Consider the following 12,555-nt stretch of genomic DNA (forward strand, 5'->3'; position numbering starts at 1 on the left):
GAAAAACTGGGACAGCTGGCGAAAAGGAAAGAGGCCCACTGGTAACTCACATGCACTTTTCAAATGCAAAACATACAGACCCTTGCCTGTAGTGTCAGCTCAGCTCCACTACCGAAAGCAATCATTTAGAATCTGCTAAAACAGTAGTTCGGAAACTTTAACATCACAATCCGGCTTTCCAATTGGCTATAAATAACATTAAACCTTAGAACTTTTCCTTGTAAACACTGCAACAGAATCTAACAGTTAATGCCAAAGTCCACAAGATGATTCTGAAAGCCAGCGTTTGACATCATTAATACTGATTCATAAGCTTAGACAAAGGATTCCTATAAAAACAACAGTTAGGGACTATTTCTCTTCACTTTGATTTTCTTTTTAACACCGGAGGGTGAATTCAGAGAAATGCAGAAAAACTATTTACATTTAAGTCTACTTTCTTTAGATACTTGTCACAATCAAAACCATGATGTAGCTTAAACAATCAAAGCCAGCTAGTTACACAGAGCCCTTGGCTGTTATGAAAAGAACGATCTATACAGATATAACTAATGCAAAGAAATATTTCAGGCTAGGAAAAATGAAAATGGAAACACAAGACCATGAGTGGGGCACCACAGACACGCCCTTCTCCTTACCCTCAGGATTTCTCTGGAGATGTAAGCTATCCAATCTTCCTTGAGTGTGTTCCCTTTGGTGTTCTTCACAAGGTCTGTAATGGACCCAGCCCCACAGAACTCCATAACAAGCTACAGGGCAGAAAAGATACACGGTGACTAGCACATCCCAGCAACCAGTGAGAGCATCACCATGATCAGTACACACTGGACATTAGTCAGGAAAGCACAGCCTAACTCCATCCGCCTTTCCTGAAGATCTGGGTACATGATCATTTTGGAAGCATCCAAATTACTGAGAGCTCATTTCACCAACCAATTTATTCACTATGTATGTTTGGTAAAGGAGATTAAGAGTTTCTGATATTTTACAGCACACCCCCCGGTGCAGGGATTCTGAAGTATTCCTCCTCTCTCCCAAGTACATGGGCATGGGAGGACCATTTTGTCCTTAATCGGTACCCAATTATCAGAAACCTGATAGAGATACTCTAATATCTTTTCTCATTTGCCAGAGTCAAAGATTTCCCCTTTCACACATTATGATTCTCAAGCTATTTTATATTAAGAGAAATGCTATTTTAAGCAGTACATAATTTTAAAAATACATTATTTACAATACCTAAATGTTTACACAATATTAACACAAGTATGTTTTTTAAATATCTAGAAAATGAACTGAACTGTGCTATTCTAAAATTTTAACTTTGATTGGATTTGGGCAATGAAAATAAAGGTTAAAATTAAGGCAAAATATTGCAAATTTTCTATAATGGCTTTAAAAAATTAGAAAAAGTATTTATCTTCCTGCTTTATAAGTCCAGTACCTTTGGCATAACTAATGTGATAAAACAGATCTCACAACATCTCAGTGTCATCATCTTCAGTATAGATGTGGTTGAATAAGAGATAAGATTGAACGTATATTAATTCTAGAAATTTCCCTGGAATTTACTGTTTTCAATTAACTGTTATTATTAATATTATTAATACTGATATGTTTGTCCCTTACTTCCAGGTGGTAAAGAAGATGTATTTAGTTGCACTTCCATATTAATTAATTTCCATAAATAAAGTTTTTATTGTATTGATTTTTCAAGCTCTTCATTTTCTTGCTATTTGGTTATATTCCTTTTAAAACATGCCATTTTACTCCTGAAACATAAAGTTAACTCTTTCCCATGCAATGTGAAATCAACACAAAAATAAACATTCAGTATACCTTTAACTAAGAGGGCCAAAGAAGATAACAGGCACTACCCTCTTTGTCTTTGCTCTTCTCCCTCCTCCCTTTGGAAGGTCCTTAAGGTCCTTTGAGTACCACCAAAGAGGAAACCCCACAAAATGCTTGTGAAACATTTGCCTACCCAGAGTTGGTCATCATGTCCTGGAGGGCTCTTTTTAATGAAAGCACCGTAATATGTTGCAATATTTCTATGATGAGAATATTTCTTCAGCATATTTATCTCCAGTTTGATTTCTTCCTCTTCATCCTTAGGAAAAAATAAAAAACATAATGTGTGGCTTCTGAATGTCATGCATGATTTTAACTTCCCCACCCATGGACAATAACACAAGTTCCCAGTCCCTCTACCAAGGGAGGAAGATACGTTCACTTTATCCTCGACAAGAATTGGGGACTTTTACAGGACTTATCCTTTGAAATGCCGTTATAAGCTATGCAAGAAATAAATAAGCATGAATGTTACAGAGGTATGTAAGAAGTAGATGGAGCAGCTTTTCCATGAACAATTACCTCTGAACCTCAATTTGCTCATTTGTAAAAATGGGAGGAAAAAAGAGAACTGGCTAATACTATTTCAACTAATTACAAAGAAATTTTCTTTTCTAGAAAACGTTTGTGAACAGAAATCATCTGGCATAGCTACGGCAGAGAAGGTTCACGTGTGACAACCTTGCACAAGAACAGTACCTTCTGGTGCGGCCACAAGCAGATTACTGAACACAAACCAGCACTGCAGGCCCTGGATGGATGGCATGCTTAATGAGATCCTCTAACCCGAAAAGAGACTGAGCTGAGTCCGGGAGACCCACAGTAACACAACATCACTTGGTGACAGCAGGTTGTTTTAGACGTGGCTCATTCCCCAGCTTCCTGCTTTACTAAAGTAAGATGAGCAGAAGAAGAAATACAGTTTGTGTGAGAAGATCAGAAGGGGGATGAAAGAACAGATGGTGACACAAGTTTGGAAAATAAAAATAAGTTGGCCTTGTGAATGGGGAAAGCTGCCAGTCCCCACCTTTCTATCTCATATACCCCTGGGGCAGAACTTGCAACAGCATGGGCATTCTGTCCCTTGTTACACACACATGACACAGCAAGGGCTATGCCACATGACCTGCAGACTTAATAAGATTTATGGATAGCACGAGAACCAGGGAAAAGCAGAGTTAAAGTGATGAAGAGGAGAGAAGATGAAGGAAAAGAGAAAAGTAGCCTTGGCTAAAAAAGCCCTTTATCTTAAGGGAAGATAAAGATCTTAAAGAAAAATGTGATAATCAGATCTCTAGAATTCCCTTCTACATATATATTTCTACATATATTTTCAAAAGAAAATAATGACTGGTTCCCTACAATGTCCTCACTACTCCACACTGGCACACTCATCCCACGTATAACTGATGTTCTTCCTTCTCCAGGAAGATTCAGAGTTTCTGAGCAGTCAAGGTGCCTGTGTGTGCACGTGTAAGAGAAATAGAGAAAGACCGGGCATGTGAAAGCTAGTGCATCCACGTGGATGCACACAGGCTGAAAAAACCTAGTCTTGCAGCCTCGCATCTCCAAAATCCACTCATAAGGCCTCACAGACCTAAAATTAGTTTGGTTTGAAAATACTGTTAAGATAAAAGCTACAACATCATTAATGGATATTAGTGATGAGACCAAGTGAAAAAAGAAAAGGTCTTCTTAAAACACAACTTTCAGCTGTACACTGCCACTTTAGAAACCACATGTAACAAAACATGGAATCAGCTTACAATAGTGATTCTTAAGATGGTACCCTCAGCTTGGTCCCCAGACATAAGTATTAGAATATTATAGCATATTAATAGGCATGGTTGTCATGTGACTTTGGCAGATGGTGGCTGCAAATATGAAGCAAAGTCACAGGGCCAAATACAGTCTATATAACAGTCTGTGTGCACTAATTTTCATTCAAACCCTGTATATTATGAAAATACACCACATGCATATCATTTCAATCTGATTTAAACATGGCCATGTGTAAAGTAGCAATAAAAACTGAGATACTGAATAACTAGACAACTATCTTAATCCTAAACAAAAGCAGTGTTTAGCCTTGGGATGGGAGGCAGTGGCTAGTATTACAGAAGAACACACTTCTATTTGGGACCTTTCTTCAAAGGAGCTTTATACTAAAACATAAAAGGGTGACAATTTTTCTTAATGTAAGGCACAAGGAAACACGCCCCAAACATGACTAGAAAGCCCGATTCACCAAAAGCTTTATCTTGTGCTCTTTCCACACGTTTCACATCACAGGCACAGTGTGTAATGATCACAACTTGCTGGCACACAGCACATGGAGCCTGTTCCCTCCTGAGTCACCACAACTGACAACTCACTCCCCACAGTATCTGGAAGCAGCCCAGGACAACCCTGATGGGACTTCTCAAGATCCATAGGTTCCTAACAAAAAGCAGCGCCTGACTATGGCCATAAACATGCTCTGGTAGAAAGGCATGGTGTCACTCCTGGAATAAGGCCTATGGGGTTAAACATGTTAGGTCCTGAAAAGTTAAACATCCCACTTTCCTTCCACTGGACTATGACTAGATGACTAGAAAGTCAACTGAAGTTTTGATTTTTTTTCCTTTTATCCAAAATCAGTCAACGTGCAAAGATCTGGGGTATAAAGACTACAGAAAAGCAAGCAAAAAGAACAGTGTTGAACTAAAATAGGGGAAAATAAAAATATTGATCTTAATTTTGTATTTGTATCCCATCATGCCATGCAGTATGTGCATCTTACTGGGTTGCACGACTCTGCTTTATTGATTCATCCCTAACTACTTCCCTCCATTCCCCATATGGGCAAAATTATTCCAGGGGTCATTATTCCATATGACGCTCTGCCAGTACGTTTCACTTCTTGACAGAAAACAAATGTTACCTACAATTCTCCCATGAGAAGCTTTCTGAGCAATAATTAAGGATCATAAAGTATTTTGTTTAGTTTTGGTATTTTTTTCCTTTAGCGACACAAACCAACGTCTTCTAGGATCTGACTCGTTCACCAGTCTTTATAACAAGAATTAAGAGCTTCCAGAGGCACTTAATGTTTTCAGAGCCCATGGAGTTGAAATTCTTGTGCATTTCATACATATAAAAACTGTCACAGGCTTAAATTCAGTGCTATCCACTGGTGTTAAAGACACTTAATATGCATAATGGTAGATACTTTTGGCAGATTATCATAGCACAATCTATTTCCTTAAATCCAAGGTGCCACTAGATAAACTGAAGTACTTTATGTAATGAAACTATGATTCACCATCAACCATAAGGCATACACTGTAACATTTTTGAAATTGGGCTACATATTAAAAACAATGAAATACGATGTAAGAACAACTTAAATACAATCAAGTTTGGCAACTGTTTTTCTAATAACGACTGAAACATCCAAGCATCATCTGGAAATAACAGTAATCAGATTAATTCCACTTGCCAGAGTATTTCTGAGGTAAGTAGTCAAATCCTGAAAGTGTATGAAATTGAACTACCAAAAATATCAAGAGGAACATACTGTCCTCTCAAATGCGTTTTTTAGGAAATAGTTTATGCATACTTTCAACATTCCTTCTCTTGCTTCTATGATTTAAAAATGACTATTACACATCTTATAAAATAAACGGATATTTAGCACCACTAATTGTCATATACTAGTTAAGAGTGCCCACCTTGGAGAAAAAACATCAGAAATGCAGAATCTGCTGATGGCTCTGAGCCAACTACAACTGGAATCCTAATTATGACTAATGTATATAATACAGGTTGTCTTTGGAGTAATAATGAACCAAACTCTGAATTCAAATTTCCTTTTGGTCATTAAAAACAAGTTTGGTGGTCTCAAACACTTAAATATGTACCCCCACCACCACCACCACCACACACCCATTTAGCCTAAGAAAATACAGTAGAAAACAGAGTCAGGGCAGGCTAGAACTGAAATTTAACCACCACCACCACCACCCCATATACGAAAGAAAGTGTAACGGACAAAATGACATGACCTAAGTTTATATATGCCATCTGTCCAGGCCAAGTCCAAATGATCTTTCCCTTCATTCTCCTCTTTAAAAGGGCACAATTATATACAGATGAAAATTAAACTAAACTAAAGGTAACTAGAGAGGGGAGAGGGGATGTTCTGGTGAGAAAGGGAAAGCTCCCTCCTGGTTTTCGCCAATGATGAGGCAGCTGCTAGGCTCCACTCAGCGATTTAATGCAGCTGATGCCAATTAGCATTTTGGACTCCAACCAGGGGAGCCAACTCTCATAGAAAAGGTCTTTGTCTTTGACTAGAATAGGACTAGGCAAGGAGTTTTCTGTTGCCTTCCTTGGCCGCTTAGAGAATGGAGGAGGGGGAAACATCTGAATAGTGGTAATTTTCAAAAGCAGCTATGGATTTATAAATAAGTCATAGAGCAAACCCTGCCCACTCCATCATCTGAGCACAGAGGACTACATATTATGAGTGCGTTTTTTTTAAACTGTTAACCCAAATTCTCTTTCCTTCCACTGATGGCAGTAATGCTATGAAGAGAGACAGGCAGACTTCTGATAAGTTAACTGGGAGGAACCCAGAGGATTGGGAAATATTCTGAGTAATCATCTTTTTTCCCAGCATAATTCTTTCCAGAATTAGATCCACCCATTAAGAGTTGGAACAAAAAAGGACAGGTAATTCATTATTCACTCTACCTTTGCCAGTGGAGAGAGGGCTGATAAAATGAGGTATACAAATATCTGTCAGATTTCACCATCAAAATGTAAAATGAATATACACTTAGAATGAAAATATCCATTTTTAAAGACCAGTTTAACCTATTTTTTGTTTCAGTAAACTCTTACCAAACCCTCCATTCTGTGACTTTTTGTGAACTAGTCGAGAAATGAGAACCAATTACCTTATACCAGGCAAACCCCAATTACACCTGGATTATTATTCAGGTAATTATTGATGTATTATTGAGAGTATTATTCAGTACCACACCAGCTAAATTAATCAAATTATTATTATTATTAACTCAGACACACAAAAAGTTATACAACTTAAATTCACTGACAATTCAACTAGACAAAAGTGAACAGACCAATGTAGGCAAAATTCTGGAACAAAATAAGGTTACAGGATCTGGTTCTGTAGGTCAAGGAAAGGAATGGCATGTTTTTAAAATTAATCAGCCCACTTCTCCCAAGTAAAAATCCAAAAGAAAAATTACAAAATTAACGTAACCAAAATGGAAATCAGACACTTGAGACATCTTTCTCAAGAAGAAACACTGTTTTGGACCCATTTCGGACAAAAAGACATGCTCTCTAGTTTTGCTACTTAATGAACTTCTTCTGGGACTCCAAAGTCTAAGGGCAATGGCCCCAAGGCCCTTAACCTGCTCCGTCTTTTGTGTCTAGTGGCACAACACATAACTTTTACTAGACAGAAGTCCTCACAGAGCCCTCCAGCTCTTCTGTCTTCTACAAAGTCTGCCAGGACACGTTACTAGCTGTATTGCAATGAGAGTCTATCACTGAACTGGTACCTAGAAAGTGTGTGGTAAAGAAGAGAATGAAATGATAGCGCCATTTGCCTGGATGGACATGGTGGGGGTGAGTGATAGGGGACAACCTGAGGCTGTGACGAGATGATGCAGGATGGTGAATACACCTCACTCCATTTTCTTCCCCATCACTCATTCATGAACAGTGCTGGGAGACTGATGCTTCCATGACTGACACCAAGAACCACAAGGAGGCCAAAATACGTCTCTGCGATAATCCCTTACCGAAAAGCTCAACATGGCAAATAAACACAATGCCCCTACTCAAATGAGAAAGTCAAATATTGAAGACAGATCCCCATTCCTCTAGGATCTAAATGAAACTATCACAACTTTCCAAAGTTTGCTGTCATCAAAACCCAGAAGCCCTAACAGCTGGCATCAAGCCCCAATCTACAGGACATAGCACCATGGGTACAAATGCCTTCAGTAGTGTAACTTGAAACAGTTCATGCTAGTACTTAATTTCAGAATCCATCCATTTTCCTCCTCCATGAGGGAATTAGCTACACACACACACACACACACACACACACACACACACAGAGATACACACACAACAAGAGTACCTGCTCTTGAGGACCCTAAAGTATAGCAACCAAAAGCAGGACCTGAAACCTGGACTTTGACTGAAATGGAAAGCCAATCTCCCAGGTAAGGCTCAGTGTGGCCAAAATAAAATCCCCCACCCAAAAACTTGACTATAATTGAAGGAAACCAGAATATGCCACCTCAAAATATGCTGCTTTGACATAAGGGTTATTCTGAGCTAAGGGTACTTGAAAAACAGCAGGTGTAAGAAGGGCATGCTAACCTCCCCCTTTCTTCCTGAAAGCAAGAGATTAAACTCCCAAGTGAAAGATGTCCTTCCTATACCAACTGGAAAAAAACATTCTTAGCACTAGAGACACAGAGTTGAGGCCAAGAGAATTCTGATACAAGCAAACCTTGTTAACATATCTCTTATCCTCTTTTAGCCTCCCCATATATTTTAGTTACTTTTCCTCTACTGTCTCTCTCTATTCAACCTGGTATAAAAGCATTTGGGTTCTGACATTCCTCTGAGTCTTCATTTTTCTTGCAAAGGCTCCTACTAATATATATGAGATACGCATTAATACACTTCTGTTTTTCTCTTGCTTATCTATCTTTTGTTATGGGGCCTTGGTCAAGAACCTAGAAGGACATAAGGAAAGACTTCTTCTTCCTTTATATAATCAAACTTGCAATCTTAATTTGAGACCAAAAAGAGATCAGTAATACCAAATGCTCAAAAGTTAAAATATATTCTTGACACCAACATTTTGCCATTTACAACACAAGTATATTTAGATATTTACATACATGTATTAAGGAGCAGACACAGAAAAAAAAGAAATGCTATCAAAGATCATCTCTGGATTATAGATATCTTCTTCTTTAACTTACTTGTTTTTCTATAATTGACATGTACTATTTTCCTAATTAGAAAAAGAAAAATTAAGAGAAGAGTTTAGGGGGCGCCTGGGTGGCACAGCGGTTAAGCGCCTGCCTTCTGCTCAGGGCGTGATCCCGGCGTTATGGGATCGAGCCCCACGTCAGGCTCCTCTGCTATGAGCCTGCTTCTTCCTCTCCCTCTCCCCCTGCGTGTGTTCCCTCTCTCGCTGGCTGTCTCTATCTCTGTCGAATAAATAAATAAAATCTTTAAAAAAAAAAAAAAAAAGAGAGAGAAGAGTTTAGGTTAGAGGAGACAGCTCCATAAGAATTCAAAATGAGTTTGTTTCTGGCAATTCACATGGTCTGGCTCCCTCTATTTCCCTGGAATAAAGGTCCTGACCCCTTCCATGCTGTTCTAGAGTCACTGCCAATCTCCCTTCCACCAACTGTCAGTTGTGAGGAGAAACTGATGGGAGCCTGAAGTACCAGAACGTTGCTGATTAATTTGCCTTCTACTGGGTCAGGTGCAGCACAGAACTCTGGCCTTCGTCATTTCTTACTGTTTTCTACGATGGTACCAATCCAGACCTGTAACTTCTTGAGATCAAGAACTTCCAAGCTTAAGTTTTTCCTAGAGCAAAGAAGAAGGTAAATGGAGGCCAGGAGCAACCATCATGCTATCTTCACCTTTCTGACCTGCCAGAGGATCACTTAAAGAGAATCTTGCCTCATTCCATTCATACCCTTCCCTAAGTCAGTGGCAAACTCCATGAAGCTTCCCATAGTTCAAGCCAGAAAAGAATACCATGCACACTGAATATCGTCTTGCTTAAAACCCTAAAATCAGCCCCAAGTAATGAATGGCAACAAGGGGCACAGCTCTGAGGAAGCTATGTGATATGCTAAGCGGTACATGTTTGTGCATTTCCTATTGGATCCATCTGTGTGCTCACAAGCACAAAGGTTCCTGTTTATATCTGACATGGTGAATCAGATAAAGGCTGGGCTCTGAAAAATGTCTTCGGTTAAAAGGAATGATGGGCACTTCTGCTCCTGGCCAAGATGCATTATCAAGGACCAGATTTACTCTCCCACTGGACAACTACAATTAGTCAAAACATATGAAAAAGTTTTAAGACACTGGATGTCAGGGATTGAAAGACAGTTGACCCCTGAGAGATGGGAAACATCACAGAACCTTTATAATTGCTCCAGTTTCCTGCCTTGAGAGAGATTTCAGGGTCTCTCACAGGGGAAGAAACCCAATCAGAGCCCAGGCAATTCGCTGATTTGAGAGGCTGAGAAGACTAGGCAGCTGAGGTTGGCAGGACAAAGACCAGAGAGGAGAGTGAGCTAGCTGCACAGAGAGCACCAATAAGCTCTGGAGACCTACTGTGCCAATTACCACAACAAGGAAATAAGCTTCAGTTTAAAGGTAGGTATACTACCATTTCGTTATTTTCAAATAATTCTCTTCATTGTGGATAATTTGCATATCTGGAAAGAGATTCCCCTCTTTGTTCTGAAATGTTAGTTTACATTCAAATATAATTGAGTCACTTCTGACACACATTTCACATGCCTGGAGAAGTCTGGAAGATCCTTGTGGAAACCACATATTAAGAACCATTCCCTTAGCTCTGAGTATTAAAAGATGCTTACCACAGAAGTGATTCAAGAAGACTGATTAAGTTCCAAATATCTTCAGGCAAAACAGAAAACAGAATCAAGATATTCTGACTGCTGACAGACATCCTCCATTTAAGAGCTTTTAGGTGACAGAATTCAGGTTAAGACCATTCATCTGGCAATATCACACTGCATCCACTTACATTCTGGGGAAGATGGAACTTAGCAAGTATGTGGAGACCACTCTAACACTTCTCAAGACTTAAATCTGTGTGATCATTTCTCACTACTGTGATGCAGAGGAAAGCTACAGAATGGCACTGGAAATTATGACTTCAATAATTAAAATTCACCTCATTTTTCAATTCCAACTAGGAAAACCAGTAAAAATGTGTCTCCCTCCCAACTTTCTCTACTTTTTAGAAACACACCAAATCATCTGAAAAGAGAAAATGAGAACATAGAATCAGAAGCTTCGAAATCCCAACAGAAAAGGACTACACCTGACCAGCCAGTGGGGGATCTGATTCCACAGGGCCACCATCTGCACTGTACCAGATATGCAAACGGACCCCACATCACTTAATAAAGCCCAAGAGGGAAGTTTTATTCTGAACCAAAACCAGTATACTCCATAATAGCCAAAGAAATTCATCAAAATATGTCCCCAAGCCTCCCAGCTGGAGAAACCCCCTCCTCTCTAGAAGCCTCACTCTAGCTCTGCCCCGTGCCAACTCCAAGTCTCAAGCTCCAGAAGAATCCAGAAAGGCAATGAAAACTTTCGGTTACATAAAAATCACATGCTCTGGAGACAGATTATTGCTTTTCATAGCACTCACTGCCCCACAATGATTAGTTTAAAATCTATCTTCTCTGTGCAAACATAAGCTCCAAGGACAGGGACTCTATCTTATTCATCTCTGTAACCTGACAGTGCCTGTCACACTGAGTGTGTGATAAGATAGGTGATCTTTAAAAAAAAAAAAAAAGAGAGAGAGAGAGAGAGAGAGAGTAAATCCTTGAGCCTCAGCATCCTTACGTGTACAATGAGAAACCCTAATCCATTCTAGTGAGTCACAAGCCAGGACGGGTGAATGAAAAAAGACCCTCACGGTGCCTAGCACATTGTAGATACTCACACAAAGCATTCCTAAAGTAGCCTGTAAAAGAGGAAGCCCAGCTGAACTCAAACCACATAAATCTCTGGCATCACCTGCCTCAGGCAGCAGGTAGATGGACAGACAATCAACAGCACGCACTTTACCAGGCTTACTGACTCACTGCTGTGACAGGCTAAGCAGGGCCTAGGCAAGGATGCCAGCTATCAACTAACCCATCCGCCAGCAATCAAGACAAGCAACACCACCGTAACCTATTTTCTTTCTGACTGCTATAGTTCGGTCTAGTGCTAAGAATGACGAGCGAAAGGTGTCCTTAACTCTATATGCAGTTACCTCTGTTCATACAAGGACATAGTGATAAACTGCAGATGCTCCTCTTGGAAAAACAGGAAAAGATACCAAAATCCTGGTTCCAAAGACTGAAGGGAACAGATGACCAATTATCTTCAATATGCGATATAACTAGAAATAAGTGACTTGTTCTGCAATTGGTATTAATCAATATACTCCGAAGCCTTAAGGAATGTTACAACTGCCATGGGCACTTCATTATGCCTCGACTTCAAGTATTTTCATTCTCAGACATATTCTGAACACAATACATATTACTGATGATATTGAGTACTATTTGCATTTTATCAGAAAATCTTTCTTTAAATGTGATCTTAAAAGATATACAGATTATTTAAAATATAAATCTTACTGCATATAGGAATAAAAAGTGTTTTCCATGAAATAAATCTCTTAGAGTGGAAGGCAATAATATAGGATTAAAGTAATCCAATTTAAACAGACCAACCAAAATAAAGTTTCCACAAATTTTGAAGACGTAAGTTCATATCCTAGCTTAACCTTGCTTCTTTTACCTCATATAGTCCTCCCACCACCCCAACCAGCAGCAAGCCCGCTGTACAGCAATTATTTAAAGCAAAGGAAAGGAAGAT

The 12,555-nt window shown here is 39.3% G+C and overlaps 1 protein-coding gene across 17 annotated transcripts in view; it reads right to left on the reverse strand.

Annotated features, from left to right (window-relative positions):
* The window catches only part of MAP4K4 (mitogen-activated protein kinase kinase kinase kinase 4), a 186,737-nt gene that overhangs the window by 73,611 nt on the left and 100,571 nt on the right, over nt 1-12,555 (reverse strand). For all 17 annotated transcript variants that reach the window (XM_034658964.1, XM_034658961.1, XM_034658960.1 and 14 more), the window contains exons 3-4: nt 1,985-2,110; nt 639-749 (exon numbers count right to left, since the gene is read on the reverse strand). In XM_034658964.1, the coding sequence (XP_034514855.1) occupies nt 639-749; nt 1,985-2,110 (237 nt within the window). The remainder of the gene's footprint in view (nt 1-638; nt 750-1,984; nt 2,111-12,555) is intronic.

The sequence above is a fragment of the Ailuropoda melanoleuca genome, chromosome 4 (assembly GCF_002007445.2).
Source record: "Ailuropoda melanoleuca isolate Jingjing chromosome 4, ASM200744v2, whole genome shotgun sequence".
NCBI lineage: Eukaryota > Metazoa > Chordata > Mammalia > Carnivora > Ursidae > Ailuropoda > Ailuropoda melanoleuca.